The sequence below is a fragment of the Solanum tuberosum genome, unplaced genomic scaffold, assembly GCF_000226075.1.
Source record: "Solanum tuberosum cultivar DM 1-3 516 R44 unplaced genomic scaffold, SolTub_3.0 scf00152, whole genome shotgun sequence".
NCBI classification, from domain to species: domain Eukaryota; kingdom Viridiplantae; phylum Streptophyta; class Magnoliopsida; order Solanales; family Solanaceae; genus Solanum; species Solanum tuberosum.
The window spans coordinates 1,288,290-1,314,512 of NW_006239078.1; the positions used below are offsets into that span (position 1 = coordinate 1,288,290).

Genomic DNA, 26,223 nt, shown 5'->3' on the forward strand with positions numbered 1-26,223 from the left:
TGCACTTCTTGATATCATTCTGAAATAGTTTTCAGACATACACCAACTATACATGCTTAACCTTTTTTTAAGATAAAGATTTCAAAGGACCAAACGATAATAACAAAAAAGTCTATAAATTATGTATTTTCAGTCCGATTATACTACTTTACTCCAATTTTAACATGACAAAAGAAGTAGATATATGAATATAATAGAATATCATTATCTCAATTTTGTTATGTTCAATGAATTTGAGAACAATATATTAACATTGTTAAATGTTTTTTTGCCCATACCATAAGCCAAATTGGGAAAAAAATATAAATATATTTTTGATGTAACCTCAATATAAGGGAAAAGAATTTACTTATTTTTTTCTTTTCCTACCAATACAAAAGGCTATTATAGAAACTACACCATTTACCACTTTCCCCTTTATTCCATTTCCTCCCAACAAAAAATTCTCTTTCATTTCCTCAACCTATACATACACAAACAATATATATAGATAGAGAAGCAGGGGGGGTGGGGTGTAAAAAGGGAGAAATGGCATCGGAGGATGAATTGATGATGCAGGATGCCACCGACGACGGCGAGTCCTTCGATGATGACTTCTACAGCGGCGGCGATGCCCATGATGATTCCGATGATGATGACGTCATGGATTACGATTTCATCGATAACGACTCCGATGATTCCGATACGGTCATCGCACATCATCGCTCTCAGGTACAGTTGGAGATTTTTGAGTTTTTTTGCTTTTTTGTTTGTTTTGTTTATTAAATTTAGGAACTTTTTTGAATTTGGAACTGTTTATGTTTTTATTTTTTGATTGATTACTGGATATAGTTCATTGCTAGTAAAGGTATTGATTTGATGTTTTTTTTTTTTGCTTATCTGTTAGATTACCTGTGTTCTGATGAGTGGTGGGTGTACCAGACACAGCTTCTCTACCTCTTGAGGTAGGGGAAAGGTCTGGGAACACTCTACCCTCCTCAGACACTAAACTGGGTATGCTGTTATGTTACCTGTGTCCAGACCGATATATTTGTTGTTTCCAAAAGTTTATTTTGGCTTTTGAAACTTAGATTTGTAACAATAGGGGGGAGTATCTAGTGTTCGAGTTAGAGTTGATTTACACGGAAGGAAAGTGAGGAATGATTTGGTTGGATTAACCCCTTTCTCTTCCATATTTAGTAGAAGAGGAAAGGGGAAAAAATATAACCTTTTTTTTTATAAGAATAACTGGGGTTTCCCTATGAATACAGTTTATTCCGTCTGGCCTCCAGTCCATTTTAGTTGTCGTGCTTACTAAAACTAACTGGTCCAAAACAGTAGTCGTGTTAGCAAATTGAGATATAATTTATTAGTTAGTTTTCATCTTTACGCTTACTTAAATGTATGGAAAAAAAGATTAGTATTAAATCCATATAAAAAATAAATAAGGATAATTTAGTCAAGTTATCTCTTTAGTTAATGTTTTCTTAAAGGCCGTGTAAACATGACAGGTAAAATGCTAAGTTGCGTGGACTCTTCATTTTAGCTGCCGCACCTGTGTCGACACGAGACGGGTGCGGGTGTGGGATACGTGTGAGATTTAGTCAACCCACATTGGATACTTTGACCGGAGTCTGGGGACAAATTTTGGGGAAAATTGAGATTTTGATAGAAGATAAAATAGATTTAAGACATGAGTAATGGCATACCTTAAATATTATAGTTCCTTTGTCTCTTTTTTAGCTTTTCCTGTTGGTCAATATTTGTTGTTTCAAACCAAACGAAGAGAAACTAAGGATTCAAGCGGTTGTGTTCTGACTTTTGGTAGAGAGTAGCACCGATCTGTAAGGAGAGTTGGTGGAAGGCCTTGAATGACTTTCTTTTTCCTTTTTAGGGGAAGAACCAGAGAGCGTGAAAGAAGAAGTTGGGGGTCTTTCAAAAACAAGAACATCGTTATATCTCTATTTTATAATTTTGGATTGTTTAGCCGAATCCCAGCACCCGTATCCATACATGGATCCGTACCCCCAAATCTTAAAATTTAGATTTTGCCGAATCCGATCCTTGGATTCGCATCCACATGGGATACCCGCACCCGAGTCCAAGCAACTTAGGTAAAATGGACAGGAGAGAGTAGTTTATTCAAGACAGAGAGCAGTAACTATTGCCATTTGGGTTCTCTTACTGCTTGCTTTCTTTCCTGGGTTTCTGCTTAAGTTGGAGTTTTGTGTTCACGTTATGCCTTTTCTAAAAGAAGCGATTTATGACTACTAACTTGCGTAGAAAATCGGGTGCATATAGAGGCAGATTCATTGTATCAGGTGGGGGTTTTGGGGAACCCGGTAACGTTTTCCCAAACCCTGTATTTATGTTGAGAATCCATTTATTATATAAGAAATTGATAGTTGGGAGTCCATTACTAAAAGATCTCATGCTTGATGTGGAATCAATTCCCCTTGCAGTCTGGTGCAGATGTCCTCTCTAATCATAGCTCTTGAATTTTTTCGCATTGAGAAACTAAGATATATCATCTCCTGCTTTGGTAACCAAGTGTATGTTCCTAATAGGGATGCTATAAATCTAATATGGAATAATGACATATGACAAGAGAGTGCTTTTAATATGGATATTATTAAGACTGATAAGATATAATGATGGGTCTTCCCAAGGAATTTATAAGGCTACTTTGAGCGTCATATTTGTGGCAGTTCAAATTGAATTAGAGGTGTAGCATGCCCTGAAGCCTAAATGTATTATGGATTGTGGAAGGAAAAAACATTTTTGGGCTGAATCTTTACCTTTTCTAAAAAAAAGCATTTGTGGCTAAATTTGGGTGCTCCAAGGAATGCTTGAGTAATGTTGTGGAACTTCTCTGCTAGCCGTGCCTAGTAAGAAGTACCACTTACTAAACCAAATTGCAACCCGTGTTTCTTTGATGCCAAAACTGTAGAAGAATAAGTATTGATGGAGAAAAAACATCTCTTCAATAACCTTCTAGTTGGAGCAGTGAATAAGAACACGAGAAGCGGAGAAAAGCGACCAGGGCTCGCTTCACCAAAGTCAGAAGCGTGAAGTGAAGCGTATGTTTTATTCAATTGAAGCGCAATTTAATATAAAATAAAAAATATTAAATTTGCATAAATAAATAACCAAGAACTCAATAGAAATAACAACAACATACCTAGTGTAATCCCCCAATGGGGTATGCGAATGATGGTGTGTACGCAACCTTACCCTTACCTTGTGAAGGTATTAAGGCTATTCCCCTAGACCCTCGGCAACATGAGATAACATAAAAGATTGAATCAACTCAATTGAAATAACATATTAGGCAAATCTTTCAATTCTTAAATTAGAAAGTAAGTAATAGATACTCTCATAACATATTAAGCAAATTTAAAACCAAATCATAAAGGGAGCAATATCCTATCTTCAAGAATTCCAAAAAAAGAGGAGAAGAGAGAATAATAGAAAATGGAGGAGAAAAGAAGTAGAGAAATAGATTGAAAAAAGAGGAGACGAGAGAAGAGAGAAGAGAAAAGGTATCAAAGCAACGGAGAAAAGAAGAGAAAAAATCGTAAAGAGAGGAGAAATTTGAAGAGGAAGATAAGAGAAGAGGAAGAAGAAGAGGATAAGATTTACCTCGAAACCCTAAAATTGGAGGAGAAGAAGAGAAGGGAAGAAGATGCCTAAGTCTGTCGCAAAAGTGATGCTTCACACTCGCCTCACTTCTGCTTCTTCTGCTAAAGCAAGCACTTTTTGATCTCGCCTCACTTCAGGGAACAAAAGCCCCTTGACCTGTCACCTCGCCTCTTTGAAGCTTTTAATAACATTGAGTTGGATGTATTATAAACTTGATAAGGCAGGAAAATGATGGTTCAACAGTTGTTTCTGGTTCCCAATCTTGATATTTTCATCACTTCAAGTGCTGATTTTCAGATTCTTGATATATTCTGAAGATCAAAGATCAACACTTTGACAAGGGACCTGAAATCACCTCATACGTGACGTATTATAGATCCACATAAGAAATAATAGAAGAATGTAGCAGAAGATTTTTTTTTGAGAATGAAGATAGAGCAGAAGATCTTGTTGAGCAAGTTCAATAAAAAGCCATGAAGGATGCTTTCTGTTTACAGAACATAATTTCTTGATGCTGCTTATCCCCTTTGGTTGACTTCTGAAAGCATGTTATGTGGATAAGAAAACAAACTTTCAAACTTTTTGTGGTTCTCTCCCTTCTTTTGGGGGCTCTTGTTGTGAAATTTGTTGTTTTTAAGGAAGGGACTTAATTATTTTGGGTCTTGTTAACAGCTGTAAGATATGGCTAGTATTTATGTGGATAGAAAAAGGGGGGTGGGGCGTGAGGGTTGTTTAACAAGGAGGGAAGAGCCTGTTTTTCTCGTAGTTGATAATTCTAATATAATTGTTGAGCAGCTGTATGCTTACAATTTATAAGCTCTAGGATATCTCTTTAAGGCAACATTAGGTGTCTACAATCACAAGTATGCTGTAACGGAGGTTCAACCTAGAGGAACAAGCTTGTGGAGTAGGGTAATCTCATTTAAATCTGTGCTCGAAGGATACTGGTGTACTCGACCTGTCTAAAAACTTAAAGGTGTAAATGAGGAGAAACATAAGAAATCTACGGCCTGAGTTCAAGCAACTTAGAAGTATTAGAATTGGAAGCAAAACTGTTTTCTGGCTGGATGAATGGATTGTTCATGGTCCTTTCAAGGATGAGTTCCCAACTTCGTATGGTGTTTGTTATTTTCTAATGTGAATGTGGCTGAATCTAGAGTTAATGGGACTTGGATAGTTAACTTTAGGAGAAATATGAATGATCGGGAATGCCAAAGCCCAAAAGAGTATGTGAACTCCATTAGCTTTGGAAAATTCCCAAGGTTGCACCATCTGTGTAATGGCAAGGCTGCAGTAAAATAGATTTTTCAGTGAAGTCTCTTTAAAGGATTTTGAATTAAGAAGAACATCTCAAGCCACGGCCTTGGAAACATATCTGGAAGTCAAGAACTTCACATAAAGTGATATGTTTCTCTTGGATTGTGGCGAATGAGGCTTGCCTCACTATTGATAATCTCTGAAGAAGAGAGCTACATTTCTGTAGTAGATGTTACTTATAAGGCAGCCAAAAATAAACCATTAATCATCCTTTTTCGTATTGTCCTATCACCGACTCACTATCTGCTATGACGGCTATAACTCTGCTGGTATTAGATGGTTCTGGGGATACACAGGATCTTTTGCTTTGTTGGTATAGGCATGGCTGGACAAAGCAACAAATAGCTGGTGGTAGACGATATCAGCTTATATATGGAGGTGACTTGGAAAGAAAGTAATTCAAGATGTTTTGAAGAGAAGCAAAACTCTGTCTAGAGGATGAACTTAGATTGTATCTTGTTATTTCCTTTTGGTGTAAAAAGGAATACACTAATGAGGTAGAAACTTTATTAAATTTCATTGAGTTCCTTTAAGATTCAATGAGGACTGTATTTTAGGCTCTTTTTGCTCACTTTTACAGAAGCTCCAACACTATCTCGGTGCTGTTTATGAATACAACTATTTCCTTTTCCAAAAAAAAGGAAGGAAAAAGTTGTAATGTGATAATAATACTGGAATACTAGGTATTAGTGCATTGGTTACAGCCAATTTTTGCATAATTATCTTTGTGTTTGATGAAGTGAATTAAGTCATTAACTATTGAATCCTATGTTGTAGTCATGGTTCTCCAGTTGTTTTGATCTTTATCATACTATTTTCTTCATTAAATGCTTGCTTACTGAAAGTTCTCACGTTTTTACTTTGCTCTACCTTTTCTGTAGTCAAACTATAGCATCTTGAATGAAGCTGATATTCACAAATGCCAAGAGGAAAGTATTACGAAGATATCTACAGTGCTCTCTATTCCACCGGTAGCTGCTGGCATCCTGCTTCGGCATTATAACTGGTAAATTCTTTTCATAAGCATTACCTTGTAGTTATGATTACAGATCTTAGATGATGATGTACAATGGGTATTGAATTAGAATTTCTTTCAGTCCTCAGTTGATTTTTGTGGTATCAATAAATTTGTAGTCTAGCATGTCGTTGTAGTCATTTAGTATGATTTTATTTGTTCTTATAAAAAGAAAAGTATGCTTGCAGTTCTGGCAGTTGGCTTCTGGGATCTTGAATCTGATGCACATTGCTCTCACTTACCACATATGTACAAGCCTTTTAAGGTTTTTAGGGCTTATATGCTAAATATCTAGCGTTTTTGGGTCGACAGGAGTGTCAGCAAAGTGAATGATGAATGGTTTGCAGATGAAGGAAAGGTCCGCAGGATTGTTGGTTTGTTAGAGAATCACGTGCCAGTCCCTGATGGGGAAGAGGTAACTTAAATTCATATATGAAGAGTACTTTCCTCCTTTAGATTGGATTGAAGCTAGAGGTTTAGGGCTGGTCACTACTGTTTCCTTGAATTGAAGATGTGCACTTCCTTTCTTGCAGCTTACATGTGGGATCTGCTTTGACGTTTTTCCTCGTAAGGAGATCAGTGGGGCTGCTTGCGGTCATCCTTTTTGTTTCACATGCTGGCAAGGTTAATTTCTTCAGAAAATTGTCGCTTCTTCAATGGAAGTTTGAAAGGCATTTCGGTCAAACATTCCATCTCCTTGAATAACCTGGCATTCCAGATGAATGAAACTAGCCTTTTTCCGTTAGACAGAATTACTTGAGAAAATCTTTAAGTTACTCTATACTGTCTTAAACATGGTTTACTGGTTTATCTTGCTGCGATGCTTGAGGTTTGCTGAGCTCATCCAGCTCGTTGACAAATAAAAGATGTTGGAAAGAAGATAACAATATACTAATGGGAGGATTATACTTTTTGTACCCATTTCAGGGTTGGTCTTGATTTCTGAATTTATTATAGGTTCCATAAGCTGTTTGAGTATTATTATAGGGATGTGCTTCCTTTGGTTCTTATTTTGGTACTTGTGGGGAGGGCGGGGGGATCATCAGTAGAGCTTTTTAGGGTTGAAAATGTTTTGCATATCTAAGGGCTACTCTGCTGTTGTTGGTTCTGTTACCACAGTTCATTCACTGTCTTACATGGAGGGACAATAGTTTTATCTGGGTTTTCTAATACCACTTGTGTACAGGGACTTTCTCGCTTAAATAGGTTGTTACTTGATTTTAGAAAAATATAGGTGCCAAAGGTTGATTTCGGAACGTATGGATATGGGAAGCTAAAGAGAAAAGATTACAGTTAATTCTATGAGGCATTTACTGGTTAATTTTGTCAGCATAGAAAAATTTAATGTTAATACCGCAATACGTGATGTGTGGATTAGGTGCACGTCATGTGTTTGAACCTTGTCGTGGAAAAAAACTTGATATTTAAGAGGACAAAGGTGGAGGGGGTGGTCCAATATCTACCGATTGGTCGTGGTATGGTTAAGTTTTTCTCAATTCCCGTTTAGGCATCCCATAGAGCTTCTCATTGTCTCTCTATTTGGTGCAGGGTATATTAGCACGGCCATCACTGATGGTCCTGGATGCTTGATGTTGCGCTGTCCTGATCCATCTTGTAGTGCTGCTATCGGTCTAGATATGATAAAAAAATTGGCCAATGATGATGACAAAAAGAAGTATAATCGGTACTTTATCAGGTCGTTTGTGGAGGACAATAGAAAGGTAATTGCTCCCCCCTCCCCCCCTCCTCGGGCCCCTAGTGATACTTTACTTTTTGTTATGTCTTTTGGAAGAATCTTTACTATATGCCTTGTGTGTCTATTAAGTTCCTAATGGTTGTTCTGGTCTTCTTTAGACAAAATGGTGTCCTGCTCCAGGGTGTGATTATGCAGTTGACTATATTGTTGGTAGTGGAAGCTATGATGTTACTTGCGGGTGCTCATATAGTTTCTGCTGGAATGTGAGTTGCAATGTTTGAACTTAACTACTTTATATAATGATAGTTGTTCTGTTTCTGCATTTCTGTAATCTGTATGAGTTACATATTTGCAGTGTACCGAGGAAACTCATCGCCCAGTTGATTGTGGAACTGTGTCTAAGTGGATTTTGAAGAACAGTGCAGAGTCTGAAAACATGAACTGGTATGTAGTATTAGATTTTATCATCCTGTCCTTTCCTTATCTTTTGTATTACTTGGTTTAGCTGGCTTTGGTAAATGAGTCTTGGAAGAGAGATGAAATAACTTGAGGATGGAGCTATTCTAGTTAGTACTTTCTCTGGTGAAATTGTTGCACCATAGATGGGTTTTAACCATCTTGGAGACAGAGGTGAAATTGGCTCATAATTTTAAATAGAACTTGCTGTAATCATGTCTTCCTTATGTTGGGAAAAAATAGCAACCGTGGTAACGGAAGGCACAAAGGTAAAGTTGGAGCATAAAAAACTTGAAATTCCTGAAAGGGCTATAATGCAGCCATTTTCCTGCTCAGAACTTAGAAGAAAAGGTTTCTTTTCTACTTTTGCATAGGTTTTGATTCCAAATTTGCTTTCTCTGTGTTGGTAGTTTTTGTGTCATACTGAAGTTCGAATACATCTGGGAGTACGGAGGAGGTTCTATCCTTTCGAAAGAAGCAACTCCCTGTGATGGTCTCAAAGAGAACTTTGAAGTAATTTTAACCAGACTCATTTGTTGAAGAGAACATATGGTTATATTGATGTATTCTTTTGATTTGAATATGTAAGCCTTTGATGATGGATATCATTACTAGTTACTACTTGAAAGACCCTGGTAAAGTTGATCAAGTAGCTACCAGGAAATTAATGCAGTACCACATGTCATGGATCTGGACCTTCCGCAAACAAAAGCTTGATATAAGTTGAGAAGGGTAGAGGGGTGAACCCATTATCCATTGAGATTCGAACCTAAAACGCCATGGTTTCTCTGTTATTGAAGAAAGATAATATTCACCAAGTGAAGGTCAGGGTATAACATTAACTTTCTTGGGCTATTGCCAAAAGTTCAGTAATTTTTTTTGTGCTTTTGGGCCCATTGCGACCCTTTTTTGGGATATAGTCATAAATTTGAAAGATGTGCAAAAATGTGCAATATACAAGAAACGTAGCAGAAAATAGAAAATCTTGGCAAAAGACGTAATTTTCTATGAATAACACCCCATCATTTATACATATAGGGATCTCGCGGGTGCACCAAAAAGAAATAAAGGGAAAGGCTATTCCTCAAGTGTACAAGATCTTTCGCTATTCCCATCAGTAGTTCTCCTACTCGTCTCTCTGCACGTGGTACACAAAGGTGCTAGAGAAGCAACATCCCACGTCCTGCATCTTCTTAAGGCCCTGCAAAACATTGTTTCTTTTGCAGTGCCCGTCTTCACCTGCTCTAGTCCTAACCATCTTAGAATTTACCACCACAAACAAGCCTTGATCCAATGCAGAAAGTTAAAGAAAACTGCATTAATACTCTATATTTTTGGTGTAAAGAAGAGGGTATAGATGAAGTAGATCAGTTAGTAGATTTCATAGGCTATTTGTAATCATGACTATTTGGCCTTTGAATGTTTTTTTGTTTGGTTGCCAGCATACCCTCATTGCTGATGAATACAACTTTACCATTCTCAAAAAAAACAAGCCTTGATCCAGCAATTTAAAATGATGGCCCATTGTCTACTTTATGTTGTGTCTCAAATAGGCTCATGTTTTAGTAGTTACTGTTCTATTTTTGTTAGACTCCAGTTTTTACCGTCCTTGATGTTGTCGAATCTGTATCATTTTGAAGTTTTTGAGATTTAGTTTTTTTGCAATTTTAATTGCTGTATGGTGCCAACTTGTTTTTCTTAAATAATTGTTCATGCTTCAAAGCAGAGATATATTTGGTGTTATTAGAGCTGCTATTCAATCATTTTTCGACTATGCATTTGAGTTAGCTCTGCCTCCTGAGTCCTGACAACCTAGCTAACTTTCTATACCATTATATTTGTGTATTTCATCTAAGCCTAAATTCTGTGTCCGTATTATAGCTGCATTTTCTGGATATGCATACTGTTTCCACTTTCAATACGTGGAACTAAACATCATTATCGTGGTGACATTGCAGGATATTAGCTAATTCTAAGCCTTGTCCGAAATGCAAGCGGCCAATTGAGAAAAATCAGGGGTGCATGCATATCACATGCACACCACCCTGTAAATTTGAGTTTTGCTGGTAAGTGTATTAGCTATTTCCATGGAATTTCTTTCAGTTCCTGATCCTAGCATATGCTATAGTGTGAGCAATTTTTTCAGTCAGTCTGCTTCCATTTTTAACATTTTGCTTTGCTTACCATGCACACACTAAGCAGCAGGACTCCCTCACTGAGGTTGTTGGATGTGTTTTATCTTGTCTACACTCTATATAGCATAACTAATTGCTTGTTTCTAATGTTAGTTCTGGCCTCCCGTGCTTAAAAAAAAAACAACCATATCCAGTGTAGTCCCACAAGTGGGGTCTGGTTTGGGGAGGGTGGTGGTACACAGTCTTACTCCTACCTTTGTGAAGGTAGGGGAGCTGTCTCCCAGATCTTGTTTCTTTGTGATTCTTGTGAACTAAGAAGACATCTTTACAGGCTCTGCCTTGGCCCTTGGACGGATCACGGTGAGAGAACTGGCGGCTTTTATGCGTGCAACCGTTACGAGTCAGCAAAGCAAGATGGAGTGGTAAGATCTTTGCTCTATTAGTATTCTCTATTTTCAAGATTTATCTGCTAATTCAGTTCCTTAATCATAAGTTAGCTAATGTTTATTTGATGTTTTTCTTCCAGTTTGATGAATCTGAAAAGAGGAGAGAGATGGCAAAAAATTCTTTAGAAAGATATACACATTACTATGAGCGATGGGCCACCAACCAGTCGGTAGGTTTAGGACACCTTTACTTTTGGTTGTTTCTCATTATCAGCTATCTCAACTTCTGTTAGGATAAGGATAATAGAAACAGAAGATTGGTTTTTGCTCATGTTCTTCTATTTTTTTTGAAACTGGTAACTTTTTGCTCGTGTTCTTTCTAGATACTACTGTAATTCTTCTTTGCGACCTAAATTTGTGGTGATGGCTTCTTGCATGGATGATGGATAGAATTGTTATGCGACTTGACACATGAAATTTTTATACATGATCTGTCAGCAGGCTTTCAGATAGTGTGGTTCTGGTTCTCATGACCTTGCTTTTGATATCATCAATTTAAATATAATAGCAAGAAAGTCTAATGTCCATGGGAATGTCTCGAATCATGGAATAGATGCTGCATAATTTCTGCTCCTACCGGGAGTCTAGTATTACCAATCTAAAGATCTACTTATGCTATATGAAAATATAGATTGGATGATGTAATGTCTCTATCAAGTTACAATCTTATGCAATTGTCAGCATGAAGGTGACCTGTAGGACATTTCGATAGTTCCAACAATGGAACCTGTACATTCGAGATTGATTTTCCATAATCTAATGGGACGAAAGAGTCTGTGCATGGTGAATATAACTAAGGGAAAATAATTTATGTAACTAATTCTTCTCCTCCAATTTTGTTTGGCATGCTTTCTGTTATATTTTTTCCCAAAAATGACCTCTTTCCTTGATAGCAAAGTCAACCCAATCCAAAAAGATGTTTATCCCTTTTATGTTTATCTTCATATATGATATCTAGATCCTTAGGAACTGCAAGTCTGGGACTTGGATCTTCCTCATGACATTTATTCTTCTTTTACTGTAATCATCTTTTGCTGTCTTCTCAAATCATCTTGTGCAGTGTGAAGGCACTAGAAACTTTTGCCCACTTGTGGGTCTGAATTGAAAAGTAATCATCCAGAAAAATAGTTCTCTTTTATGTCATGGGTTTGTTACTATCTTCTCTGTTCCAGTAGTGAAACTTCTGTGCGTGTCTTCATTGCTTTGCATATATTTCATGTTGAACTGGGCCAAGTCTGCATCCTGGGGATTGAGACTTAAGTAGTGTACAATTATGTTTCTTTGCCTCAAAAGGCCATTCCTTTTGTTTCTGATTCTTCTTATTTATTGGGAGAAGTCTATCTATAGATGCTGCAGGATCCTTGTTTAACTGCTTACCTAATGTCAGTAATGTCTTTTTTATGTCTTATTGCAGTCGCGGCAAAAGGCACTTTCAGATCTTCAGCAAATGCAAACAGTACATGTAAGAAAATTTCTGTTACATATAAAAAATAGGGAAAAGGGTCAAAAATACCCCTTAACTTTGGTTTATTGTTTGACTATGCCCTCGCCGTTAAAATGAAGTTATTTTTACCCCTCCCGTTACTAATTTCACCAAATTTACCCCTCAATTGGATGGAAAACCCCAAATTGACTCAGTTTAACCCAAATTTTAAAAAAAGACCCATTCCCCATTTTAAACCCAATGCTCGACCCATCCAAAGTTGAGGGGTATTTTTGACCCTTTGCCCTCAATTGGATGAAAAATCCAAATCAACTAAAATTACCCAATTTCAAGTAAATGACCCGATTTTCTCTTTTAATCCAAACCGACCCATTTATATCAAATTAGAACCCTAAACCCATCTCTCTAATCTTCTCCATCTCCTTCTTCCATTGAAACACATACTACTAAAATTGACAACAAATATTTTGTAGTTAAACTAATGCATATTTGTCCTTCCTACTAAAATTGCACCACTATTTTAGTGTGGTCGGAGCTTGGAGCTCGTTCAATCATCGGATTTTGCTTTCCTGCGGGCAGATCTGAAACTATGATATTGCTTGCTTGTTGAGCCTAGCCAGATATGAAGTTGTGGCTGTTGTTTTCGAGCCTTGATTCTCGCCTGATTGTGTTGTTGGTTTGATCTGTTAGCGGTGCTTCAGTTGTTTTCCGATGGGGTTTTGGTCGGGGTTTTGTTGGTTGGTTGTTTGGAGGTCGGAGAACTGGTGGTCATTTGCTGGTTGTTTTAGCTTGGGTGATGGAGGTCTGGGTTCTGGTGGGCTGAAGTGTGGTTTTACCACTGGATTTTGGTGTGGAGAGAGTGGTGTTTGAGAGTTGTTTCAGGTCGGTTTCACGGCTGTTTGAATGATTCCGACGGTGGGTAATTTGCTTAATGTTGTTCCAGCTTGAAACTGGCCGAAAATGGAGAAGAAAGATCTTGTTGTCGTCAATGGAAAGTAGAGGAAAATGGGTTTGTTGTTAATGTTTTATTTGCTTGATGTCGTTTCTGGTTCTTGGGGGGTTTTTTAGTGGTGGTTTCAGGTGGTCGTTTGGAGGTTGTTTTTGGTGGTGTTTTCGCCGGAAAACGGAGAAAATGAATGGCGATTTTGGGGTTTTAATTTGGTATAAATGGGTCGGGTTCGGATTAAAAAGAGAAAAAATTGGGTTATTTAATTGAAATTGGGTAATTTTAATTGATTTGGGTTTTCCATCCAATTGAGGGGTAAATTTGGTGAAATTAGTAACGGGAGGGGTAAAAATAACTTCATTTTAACGGCGAGGGCGTAGTCAAACAATAAACCAAAGTTGAGGGGTATTTTTGACCCCTTTCCCTAAAAAATATAAGTATCAAAATTCTTTTCATACAACAGTCTTTTGCTTTATGCTTATACACTTATTAACAAACTGCTTGTTTGTTTCTCTTTCCCGAAGAATTTGAAAATATTCACAAGTAGAAGAACCCAGCTTCCGAATGAACAAGTTCAAACTTGAAAAGGATTTCATTATATATTTTCCCTAAAGTCTTGTCCCCATTTGTATAGACTGAACTGCTGAGTTTAATTTTGTTGCTGAGCTTTTTCAGTCTGCTCCTCTGAAAGTATCTCATTGTGATAATATAACGCGTTTCTTTGGAGGCAAAATAAAAGCTTTTTATTATCTTTCATGTTTCCTACATTGCATATTCATTCATTGAGTAACCCATGCAAAAGTGGTCAAGTACAAGGTTGGGTATCAAAAGAGGACTTGGCCATCTTTCTCTTTCAAGTTGTCATTATCTGATTGTATTTCTGAATTTCCGGAAAGCATTTATAGTGATTGCACTTTGCAGCTTGAGAAGCTGAGTGACAAACAGTGTCAACCCGAATCACAGCTCAAATTTATTATAGAGGCCTGGTTGCAGGTAATGTAGATCTTCTATGTCAATATTGAGTGTTCTTCCTCTCTCTTGATTCATGTATATATATATTGATTATGACGGCTAAATCATTGCAGATAGTTGAGTGTAGGCGTGTGCTAAAATGGACTTATGCATATGGTTATTACTTACCCGAGCATGAACATGCCAAAAGGCAGTTCTTTGAGTATTTACAAGGTTTTGCCTTTGCTTCCTTTTCGAGAATCACATTTAGATGGTTTCCTTCATTTATTGAGGCCCTTATCCTTAATGCCGTAGGTGAGGCTGAGTCTGGACTTGAACGGCTTCACCAGTGCGCGGAGAAAGAACTCCAGGGGTACCTTGATGCTGAAGGTCCATCAAAAGAATTTAATGAGTTCCGAACAAAGCTTGCAGGGCTTACAAGGTAATATAGATTCTGCATAAAACCTGGAGTTCTAATCTTTGGTTTCTATTAGTGGCTAGTGAATATGATGGTTAGTCTCATCTCTGTAGGAGCAGATGAATAGAACGTTTAACACAAAAGGATGTGTCATGTTTTTAACATTCCTTGAGAAAGGCTAAAATCTTGTTGAAGATATTACCAACTCTTTTAGCAGACCAGGTTTCTATCATTGCTCAGTTTCGTTTAAACAAGGAGAGGCTTCTGCGCTTCCTTTTATTGGATAAGTAGGAAGAAAGTTTTGCATTTGCTTGAAAGTTAATGATATTCCACCAAAATGATTTAACCTATTTTTAGGGTTAAGACTCAAATTTTAGGTGATCCTATTGTTTGGAATCAACTAATGTAAAAGGCAAGTTGAATGGACAACTAATAGGTCTTCGATTAAATTCTCCATTCACAAAACTCTTATTCTATCACGGGACCAGTAAGTAGTGCGTTCCAGAAATATTGAGGTCTCCAAGTTTTCAGTTGGATCAGCAAGTCATCAGGGTAAGCATCCTTCAAATGCAACAAATGCCAATTTCTTTTGACAGAATATTTTATTCACCAGTAAGGAAACAAACCTTCTATATTGCTGTCATAGTTTCTTATAGCCCTGCTTCAGAAACTTCTATTTTTGAAAGGGTCTATTGGAAACAACCTTTCTACCCCACAAAGGTAAGGGTAAGGTTTACGTACATCCTACCCTCTCCAGACCACACTTGTGGGATTACACCGAGTATGTTGTTGTTTGTAAATGGGAAACTTACTCATATAGGAATATGCAAGCATCTAACATACTTAAGTTGGATGAGTGCTAGTGTAGCAGCCCAGTTTCTTGAGAGTCACATTCAAGCTCTGGTTTCTGAGGCATGTCCACTGATGAATAATATATGATATCTTTTGTGTTAGCTGATTCCGACATGAAAGCGGGCAGAACATCGCTTGTGATTCATAGTTTCTGTATGAGAAAACTAGTACGGCTGTTGTACTGCAGGAACAAAATCTTTTTTAACCAGGTTTGATTAGATTTAGGGTCTGTACTTGTCTCTTACTTGTGTTCAACTTTAGTGTACATCCGGTGGAGGTTCTTCCTATTTTATTGCGCATCTTGCTGAAATGCAGGGATATCCCAATCTGTTATAATTTATTTATAGAGATGGGTAGGGAGAATACTAATAATTTATTCTGTTCAAATGATGACAGCGTAACTCGAAACTACTTTGAGAACCTGGTTCGAGCTTTAGAGAATGGTCTCTCGGATGTGGACGGTCATGGTGCTTACAGCAGGGCAGCTAGCTCAAAAAGTTTGGGAGGTGGGAGCATCAAAGGAAAGGGCGGTAGAGGAAAAGGAACCACATCAAGATCAAGCAGTTCTAGAAACATAGATGATTCAGGACATTGGTCTTGTGAGTATTGTACATATGCCAATGTTAGGTCTGCTACCGCGTGCCAGATGTGCCAGCAGCGTCGTTGAAGCCATTTTTGAAGTTACTACTTCAGATTGGGAAAATCCTTACTATCTGCTGATTGCTATGACTGAGGTCCAGCTCCAGACGTGTCTTTTAAGTCACGTACATGCAGGAACAAATCGAAACCTAACAGTCGTAAAGTCTGATAGAGACGATAAGTTTATGGCCATGAGTTGGAAAGTCAATCATATACATCTGGAGATGAATATGTACATACTGTTTGTTGCCTGTCATCTTTGTAAACTGTATCTGACTTTTGCCAGAAAAATGTTCTTTTGAAATATTCAACTCCCTGATTATACAAAGCTGTTGTGTTAGTAAAGTCTTAAGGGCATATCACAGCATATGAAATAGAAGGTTCCAACTAAAAAAATGGAAAGGAGTGAATGTATAGTTAAATCTTACACGATGCTAGTATCCTATGCTGCTCCGACTCTTCAAAATGTTATGGGTGCATGTCGGATTTTTCAAAAGTAGTGCTTTTTTGAAAGATTCAACATGGGTGTGACATCATTTTTGGAGAGTCGAAGCAACGTAGTACCTATTTCACTCACTCAAGTACATTCTCGAATGTTCGAATTGTTTCTAGTTTCTAGGAAGGTTTGCAAAGTCTACTTTTTTTTAGCATGTGAAAGGGGAATTAGAGAGGATAGGGATTTTGAAGCGAGTTCCCTATTTTGTATCTCGGCCATCTTATCTGCAAGGGTGGAATTATGAACCGAACATGAAAGTAGTTTTTCATTAGATGGTTTTCTTGTAAAACTATACCTCTACTTTTGACTTGAATTATATATCAAAAAGGTAAGACCCTCGCTCGTCCTAATCCAAAAAGATATCCTTTAAACTCGATATTTGTCAATGATCTTTGCCTTGGGTTTGTTGGGGGATGTGTGATAGTTGTTATTTCTTCATCCTTAATCAGAGAAGATATGAAATTGTAAAAATAGAGAAATTTTGGTAGAGAGTACCTTTTGACTCCTTGTAATGAACCTAACATGAATTCAGATTAGTTAGACTCAGTAGGCTTCGAATACCAAAACAAAGAATAAAAGATGAAGGGATAACACAAAGCTTACACTCATGCTAATTGGTTCACCTTACCATGCATGGTATTTTGTTTTTCTAATGTAAAACTTAGACAATATTCAAATGAAATGATGCATATGTGAAATGATGTAGTAATACATTTACATGGATCTGAAGTTCTACATTGCTACATTATTTTTCTTTCAAATGACTGTAAAACTATGTAAAAGATCGATTTCTTGCACCAGCATTTCAATGTCTAAACAAAGAATATTCAATGTTTCTACTAGTCTACTTTTTCCTGATGACCAAGAAATTCGTCTGGAACCAACCCTTTGGGCTAACCGCAACCTTTGAAGCTTTCACATGTTGCCCCTCATGAGATGCTAAATACGATCTATAACTGCCGGTGAAGCAGCAGCATTAATGCCTTTTTACTAATAAGCCGGTGTACGTTTCAGTCTGATGTATTGAACTTGTAGCTCTACATGTAGTTCACCTCCGAAAATTCTACTCAGCTCTGCTAGTTTTGTAGATAGTATAAGTTAACAGGAGAGGAATTGACATGCTATAGACAGGGAAATGGAGAAATGGGTTCATCACATAAGCTTTGATAAGAGCTCTGCAGTTCTGCATCATAAAGAAACAAAATTAGCAAGAGGCAGATTCGGTCAAAAGCGATAACAGTACTCTATTCTTTGAATAAGCTGATCAAGGAAAGCTTAGAATTGAAACATCTTGAAATACATTATCTTGGAAAGCTATTAACGTATTCTTCTGTATGTTCTATCCGGAAACAATGGACAGTTTGTTAGTATTGCAACTTACTTAGAACAATCAGGATATTGTGCATTCCACAAACAAAAAATAAGGAGGATATGTGATATGAGTGAAATGCTGTGATGGTTAAATAATTTATGAATGGAAAAGACATTGGCAGATTGTAAACCTCGGTACCAGGTAACTTTGTACTCTGTCCACCAAGGCTAGAACCGATGGGAAGAAATGACCTAGTGTTTTTGTCTCTGTTGGGATTTGAACCTAAGACCTCGTGGTGTTCAACCCACTTCAATGACCACTAGGCCACACCCTTGGGTGCGATATTGAAAGTTCCTCTTTTATCTATGTGAAAGTAATTTCCGTACTTGGGAAAAGATCTAGCTACTTTATATGAAGGATATAGGTGATGTCAAATGAGCTCCAAAAAGATGGAACAGTAATCCACATTGAAACCACTTCGGGAAAAGTAAAGAGCAATGGAAGCACTATGGCTTATAGGAGTTTGGGAAGGCAACAATCTTCCAGTGTTAAAGAAGGAAAACAAGCATTTTGTTTAAGAAGAACAACACTTCAAATAAGAACAAAGATGGACATCAAAAAGATCAGTTGAAAACTTACCAAGAAATGCTTCCAACAAATCGCCAAAGATATTAACAGGAGCATTTTCCTAATCCACCGCCTATGGAGGAGTGTCAGAGTCTTATTTCTTCCACTAGTCGGTGCAGATACATTATTCTTCACCAAATAATCATCTTCCTTTTTTGCAGAAAGAGCTCGAAGATGATCTTGGAATACTGCCCTCTCAGCCACTAATGCTCCAATCACAATTATTGTAGGCAACACTACAAAGTAAAGATGAGGAAGAACTACCACCATTATATCTGGAAATCCATGAAAGTCTAGCTTTTCCCTTTCATTGAATCTCAGCACCCAACCCCTGTAGGTCATGTATCCCCTTTCTCCTCCTTCGGTGAAAACTTGGCCAGAAAGCCAAGGACATGATATGAGGTAAAACAAATAAACAATTATTGAGAACCATACAAGAGGAAGATTGTATAGCTCTGATAGAATCCATGCCACACAAGTTACCAGTTTTCTGTTTCCAACTAGGCTCTTGTAAGTATACTGTTTCCTAAGAAATACGAAGATAGCTTTTGGAAAGACGAGGATGGGAAGAGTTAACAAATAGAATAACCATAATATTGGGAAATATAAAGCCTCCCACTGACAACCCATAACCATAAACTCTTTCCAATTCCATGAAAGCCTGGCACGAAGACCGCCAACAGAAAATGGCCTTAGTTCAGTCAAAGTTGATCTGCCTTCGATATCAACTGCTTCTATTTGCAACAAAAATCTATCAGGAGATGGATCTTCAAAGGCATTAAAGTTCCATGGACATGTGTAAAGGTTCCCCCTAGATGTAGAATCCTCATTTCTTTTCATAGGAGTCTCCAGCACTGTAACAAGATTTCCAGGCCTTGAATCATATATCCTAGCCACAACTGACACAACAGGAGAAGAAGAAAATACAAGAGCCCTGATGCTGTTTAAGTTCAAGGACTCCATCTTGCACTTGTGAAATGATCTCTCCAAAGTAAAGCGAGAGTCCAGAGGAAAAGTTGGCAATATAATAACATTCTTAGCTCCCAACTTGAAGTCAACATCAACAAAAGACATCCATCCTCTATCAATGGACAATATGCGCATTGCTCTACTTTTCCTCCAGTCGCCCATTTCCCACTCCCAGAACTCTTTAAATTCAGTAGCCTCATCTGAACAAGTTTTTGAATTATTTGGAAGTGATCCATGTCCATTCAACTGGAGAAGATGTTTAGAGTACAATGGATGTTGATTTGACTCATGATGCCTCTTTAAATTCTTACCAAACTTTGTATGCAAATGCCCACATAAGTAAGCTGACAAATTATGTGTCAGAAATGTCTCTCTCAGGGTTCTTCCAGATTGTGATGCTGCAGAAAATGAAAGTGGGAAATGCCCATAAGCAATCTTGATAACAGGTTTGGTGGGTTGAGAATCTAGTACTGAGAGCTCAGAGCTTATTTCATCTAATAGTTGATCAGTGGGATGACCAAATAGATTGGTTGGGCCCCGCAGACCTAAAGACGTAATGCTGTCAAACCCAACGAACTGAATACTGTGTTCACCAGTCTGGATCATAGAGCACGTGCTTTAAAGAATGATAAAATGCTGATAATAGAAATAATTATATAAAGACACACTAGCATCAATCCAGAAGCTCAAAATTCAATATTTCTAGTCCTCAAGGAAAAACATACATGATTATATGCTACTAGAAGGCTTTTAAAACCAAACAATTTATCGAGAAGAACTATGAAACAAGAAAGCTACAGGTAACAGTATAGTCATCACTCGGACTCGGGTGCGGGTATCCGAGACGGATGCGAATCCGAGAGTCAGATTCGGCAAAATTTAAATTTTAAGATTCGGGGGTGCGAATCCGAGTATGGATACGGGGATTTGGCTAAAATTATTCAATATAGTTATAATGATAATATTAAATATCTTGTAAAATGCTATACTTAAAAGCATATCAATTATAGATATACAAATTTAAAAGTATAAATTAATTACTTGTTACTAATTAATTTGTAAAAAATTATAATTCCTTTTATTTATTATAAAAAAGAAATAATCATTTATTTATATATATATAGAGAGAGAGAGAGAGAAAGTCTAACTTAAATTAGATAGTAGTACAATTCATTAAAGTTCTGTGTGCTGCCCTTTCTTCTCCCAAGAAACCCTAACCTGCTTTTTTTCTTGGAGCTTTTTTCCTTTCCAAGAAATAAAGCTTTCTCTCTGCTTTTTCAAGAAAAAAAACTTTGAATTATTTGTTCTTTCCCATGGAGCCCCTTCGCCTCCTCTGTACAAGAAAAAAGATCCGTCTGCTCTCTCTCTATTCTTGTAAGCTTTGCCTCTTCATTATTCTTTTCCATGGAGCACCTAGACGTGACAACTTCGTCGTCGTCAACTTTCGCCGGCCATGAAATTGATCTCTTCCCCATTTTTTTTCTCGGCTTTGGTCAAAGTACCCGGATCGAATTGATCGAATCCGACACGCACCCCGCACCCTCACCAGTGTCGCGTCGAGACGGGTTCGGCAACAAAAATGAAGAGTCCGCGCAACATAGGTCATCATAAGAGGTCAAGGCTAATAGCAGAGTATGATATATTAAGTGGATAAGCTGAAAACATGGCATCACAAAGTTTTTGATGTTTGTGATTGAAACTTAGCTGATTGATTTATATTAAAGTTCAGGGATGATTCACCCTTCATTCTGAAGGCTATGGGTGCCTAAATGCTATGTTGCGTGGACTCTTCATTTTTGCGGCCGAACCCGTCTTGACGCGACACTGGTGCGGGCGCGGGTGCGGGGTGCATGTCGGATTCGGTCAATTTGATCCGGGTACTTTGACCAAAGCCGAGAAAAAAAATGGGGAAGAGATCAATTTCATGGCCAGCGAAAGTTGACGACGACGAAGTTGTCACGTCTAGGTGCTCCATGGAAAAGAATAATGAAGAGGCAAAGCTTACAAGAATAGAGAGAGAGCAGACGGATCTTTTTTCTTGTACAGAGGAGGCGAAGGGGCTCCATGGGAAAGAATAAATAATTCAAAGTTTTTTTTCTTGAAAAACAGAGAGAAAGCTTTTTTTCTTGGAAAGGAAAAAAGCAGGCTAGGGTTTATTGGGAGAAGAAAGGGCATTCTTGGGAGAAGAAAGGGCAGCACACAGAACTTTAATGAATTGTACTACTATCTAATTTAATATGCTATATATATAGATATGGCAGCACGTCAGAACTTTAATGAATTGTACTACTATCTAATTTAATATGCTATATATATAGATATGGCAGCACGTCAGAACTTTAATGAATTGTACTACTATCTAATTTAATATGCTATATATATAGATATGGCAGCACGTCAGAACTTTAATGAATTGTACTACTATCTAGTCCGAGCAACTTAGCCTAAATGATGATAACACTGCCAATAATTACATCGATAAAGTTTTTTTCTTCTTTTTTTTTTGTTGGAAAAAATACATTAATAATGGTTACATTAAGAAACAAGAAGATTCCAACATGCAGAATCAAAGAACTAGAAAAGAAATTGCCTCAAACTTTTAAAATAGAACTCATTTGATTGTTAAGATTTTTCTTTATATAATTTGTGATAAATACGAAAATAGAATTCAAAAATATCGTATAGACAGATATGCTTCCATACATGGATTTTACCTCTTCCTCATTGCCCATGTTACAATTTTACACTACCTTTATCCTCGTCTAAGAAAATTTCCAAGCCTCTTTTGAACATTTGGTTTCCCCTCCATATTAGTCTCATTTTAAAAGGCACCTTACTGGCAGCTTGAATGATAAATAAAAAGAGTGTGTATAGAACACAAGAAGCTAACAGATACGATCTATAACAAACCTGAATAGTGACACTATTGACCAGTCCACTTCGTTTTAGCTGCCCATTAATGCTATACTTCAAGTAAAAATCAAATGAACCACCAATGGCTGGTACACCAAAAATATCATGATTTCCTCGGAGATCATAAAACACATTTTTCTTCAGTCCACTCTTTTTAATGACATTGTCCAGGACTTTCTGGTATTCCAACCACTCCTCTTCATCTTGCTTCATTGTTAGTAAATCCTTGCTCTTTCCATCTGGTGACAATTGAAATTATCAGTCGTACGAGCAAAGATCATTGAAATATCTTAAGCTTTGACAAATACTTTATTCAAGTATGTATAGCAATCAACTTGTGGAAAACCACTTTACAGTAGAAATGCAATACATTGATACGAAAACATTAGAGATATAACTTAAACAACAGTTCAGAAACTCTAAACAGTGGTCACTGATCTCAATTATGAATCAAACTTGAACCAAGAATAATTAAAATATAGCTGTTGCAGAACTTCATCTTAAATTCTAAAATTACCTTGTGTGATAGTTGACATAGTACCCTATACAAAGGAGATAACACAAAACCAAGCTACTTTTGCAACTACACCATAGTCATGTATGGTCACATTTTGAAAACATTACTCCCTTGTAAAACTGAGTATCACATGGACACTATAGAGTATAGCCTTCACTAATGCGATAATCTGTGGTCCTTCAACAACAAAAGAACCATGCAGCAACTATGTTTCTTTACTTTTTTGTATTTTTCAGTCAATATTCTTTCTTCTTTACTTCACATTGATAAAGATCCATCTTTTTCTCCCAGAAACTGAGTAACATTTTAACGTCCGCTCCAACTCCCAATCAAATCCCACCAACCTCATTTTCCCAACCCAATAGTTTCAAGAAAACATAAGAACATATTTTTGAAACCTCCTTCCCTTAATTTTCCACTAAAATGCTTCCATCATCATTCTCCAGCATCAACAAAGTTGTTTTATAAGCTAGTGTTCGACTATAGATTTTGAAAATCTATCTTCAAATATCCGTTTGACCATGAAATCTGATCGACTTCACATATTATAACTAGATTCCACTCGCAAAACTGTAAATTTTCTAAGTAAAATACATGTCCAAACACAACTTCAAAATCCAATTTTTTCAAAATCTGAGCTTAAAGAAACTCACCAATCAAATTTCTCAACCCAACAATTCCAAGAAACAAAAAAGAACACATTTTTAGTTCCCCTTTTCCTTAATTTTCCACTAAAATCCCTCCATAACCATTTTCCACCATCAAAAACTTCTTTTCAAAGAACCCCACAAACCCAATAGAAAGTAAGATTAAAAAAAAATTCAATCATATAACAAAACTTTGGAGCAAAAAAAAGTAGATTATTACCAGTAAGATCACCAGTAATGAAGACTAATGAAGGATTGATCATAGAAAGAGAAGGACCCACAATTTTTTCGAAGCTAAGAGCACGTTCAGGATGATGAACACTGAAATGGAGATCAGATAACTGAACCACCCAAGCTACATCTTCCGGTCCTTTTTCCAATTCTATTACATCTCTTTTGAAGAATTCAGCTGAAATGTAATGAAATTTCAGCAAGATTAAGGAGAAAACACATAGTTTTAAAATACCCATTTCTCCTTTTCTTCTTCTTCTTCTTCTTTGGTCCTTCTTCTTGTTGGTCTAAGGTACAGAGAGATCGGAGAATTGACAGAGAAACGGGTCAAGTCGGGTCGGGTCAAGGTAGTATAGGGCCAAGTGAAGAGTAGTGTAATGGGCCTACTATGGACAAAGAAATGGGTCGGATCACAGTAATGAAAATTTTATGCAAATCTCATAGTGTTAAGAGTTAATATATCTGTTGTCAGAAAAAAAGAAGAGCTAGTACATCTTGTTAATAATGATTGAGTTGGAGGGACTTTCGCTGACTGAATCCATCCATAAAACCTAGATCGGTAACCTTTGTAACCAAAGTGTCACGACAACATCAAAAGGTGACCTTTGAGCTCTTAAGTAGAGGGGGGTGGGGGGTGGGGGGGGCAAGGAGGAGCACGTAGGAATGCTAACCACTACATAAGCCACTAGTGGCTCGAGCAACACCTTATATAGGTTGGGCGGAGCTTAAAGAAGCAAGCCTCTATCAGAGCAGTCATTGCGCGCTAACCTAGCTAGCTAATGTTTTACAGCTAGCTGTTATGTTAGTTGTAGCACGTTTTCCTTCCTTCTCTTACTTTGAAAAGATTTTTTCGTATTTTCTTATGATGACCTGGTTGAGAGAGTATGATACATCGGTGTAAAAAAATTCCATTTTTTCGGTGAGCTTGGTTTACTTGACCGAAGGGTGCAGTAGAACTTGAAGGAGTACATCCTATTCCTACTCTTTTCCAAATTACAAAATTCCTTAAGTTTAGTGAAATCCCGATACATCCTAAAATAGCTCGATACACCACGTTCCGATTTCGGATACATCCCGATACATAACGTCTTGGTTTAGAATACATCACTCAATGTCCCGATACAACACGTAAAGTGATGTATCTAATGGATATATCACATAAAGTGATGTATACGACCGATACATTGCATAAAGTGATGTATTCGAGAATAGGAGAGAGTAGAAATTTTTGTAATTTTTTCAAATGGTAGAGAATTTTAGAGAATATGGTAAAATGAGTTGTGTAATTTAGGTAATTTTTTCAGTTATTAAGGCTCAAATGAAATGGGCCTACTATGAGAAATGGGCTGGATCAAAGTAGTATAGGCCCAAATGAAATGCAGAGTAATGGGCTTACTATGGACAGAGAAATGGGTCAGATCATGGTAGTATAGGCCCAAACAAAATGTGGCTTAATGGGCCTACAATGGACAGAGAAATGGGTCGGATAAAAGTAGTGAAATGGATCTACTATGGACAGAGAAATGGGCCTACATCAATATTTAATTTGTACTCACCTTTTTAAAAATTTCATATAAAGTTAGGTTTGAAAAAATCAAATGTTTGAAGTTACATATTCATGTATTTATGTATGAATTCAGATAAAAATGATTAGACTCATTTTGTCTTGACTTCAAACCATATATGAACTTCAAACAAAAATGAATGAAATTAGATTACAAAAAATGACTGACTTCAACTATGAAACATCATAAACCGTATGTATTATGTTGTTCCAAAGTGAGTACACATATGAAAAGTCTTTCAAAAATGAACACAAGTTAAATGACAATGTCAACAATATATCCAATGTATAGAATTTCATAAATAAGATCTGGAGAGTGTGGTGTGTATACAACCTTACCCTAACGGCCCTACCTTGTGAAGTTAAATGATAACGTCAAAATGAGAAATACGTACATATACCTCAAGTCCTCAACCAACATAAAAAATCATATTTATAGAAATTGCTCCCACTGATTGATCACTCGTCGAACTTATGTTTGAAAAACAACCATTGTTAATCAAGTTTCAAATTTTACAAATGAAATATACAATTAATATTTCAGTTACATGAACTAAAAATTGGCTATATGTGAACTTTAATCCCATTATATCCCCTCAAAGATTTGGATAATGATATTAGGTAAAAAATTAATCTTGGCATAAATTTTCATATATTAACAAATACGATATTTCTTCTGCAATATAAAATCAGGAATCTCTTTAGCCGGTAAAGTCATGTGAAGAGAAATATACTCAATATATTCTCACTAGTGGAGTATGAATATTGAAGAGTAGTGTAGGATCGATGTATGCATGCATCTCACCTTTATCTTTGTGGGGTAGGGAGATTATTTCCAAAAAAACTCTCTACTAAAAAAAGTGAAGATATCGATGTACGAAAACAAGAACATACGATAACAAAACAATAAGATACAAGACAAATGAATCAACAAGCAATGATATACATACATACACAATCAATAAAAAAAAATAAGAAACTACACTATTACTTAATTATATAGAAAATATA

At 36.9% G+C, this 26,223-nt stretch overlaps 2 protein-coding genes across 2 annotated transcripts; one reads left to right on the plus strand and one right to left on the minus strand.

The window, feature by feature from the left end:
- The first annotated feature begins 376 nt into the window (after positions 1–376).
- On the plus strand, positions 377–16,281 carry LOC102579650 (probable E3 ubiquitin-protein ligase ARI8). Its single transcript, XM_006353206.2, has 15 exons — positions 377–711; positions 5,820–5,944; positions 6,266–6,368; positions 6,487–6,577; positions 7,502–7,674; positions 7,808–7,912; positions 8,005–8,093; positions 10,064–10,171; positions 10,572–10,662; positions 10,767–10,856; positions 12,101–12,148; positions 13,998–14,069; positions 14,162–14,261; positions 14,343–14,469; positions 15,694–16,281. The coding sequence occupies exons 1-15, from the start codon at positions 529–531 to the stop codon at positions 15,962–15,964; spliced, it is 1,776 nt and encodes a 591-aa protein (XP_006353268.1). The 5' UTR covers positions 377–528; the 3' UTR covers positions 15,965–16,281.
- Positions 16,282–17,103: 822 nt separating this feature from the next.
- LOC102579982 (putative metallophosphoesterase At3g03305) lies at positions 17,104–23,929 on the minus strand. The gene is made up of 4 exons (XM_006353207.2): positions 23,638–23,929; positions 22,251–22,492; positions 18,384–19,937; positions 17,104–17,615 (listed from the first exon to the last, which is right to left on the minus strand). The coding sequence occupies exons 1-4, from the start codon at positions 23,885–23,887 to the stop codon at positions 17,496–17,498; spliced, it is 2,166 nt and encodes a 721-aa protein (XP_006353269.1). The 5' UTR covers positions 23,888–23,929; the 3' UTR covers positions 17,104–17,495.
- Between the last annotated feature and the right edge of the window lie 2,294 nt (positions 23,930–26,223).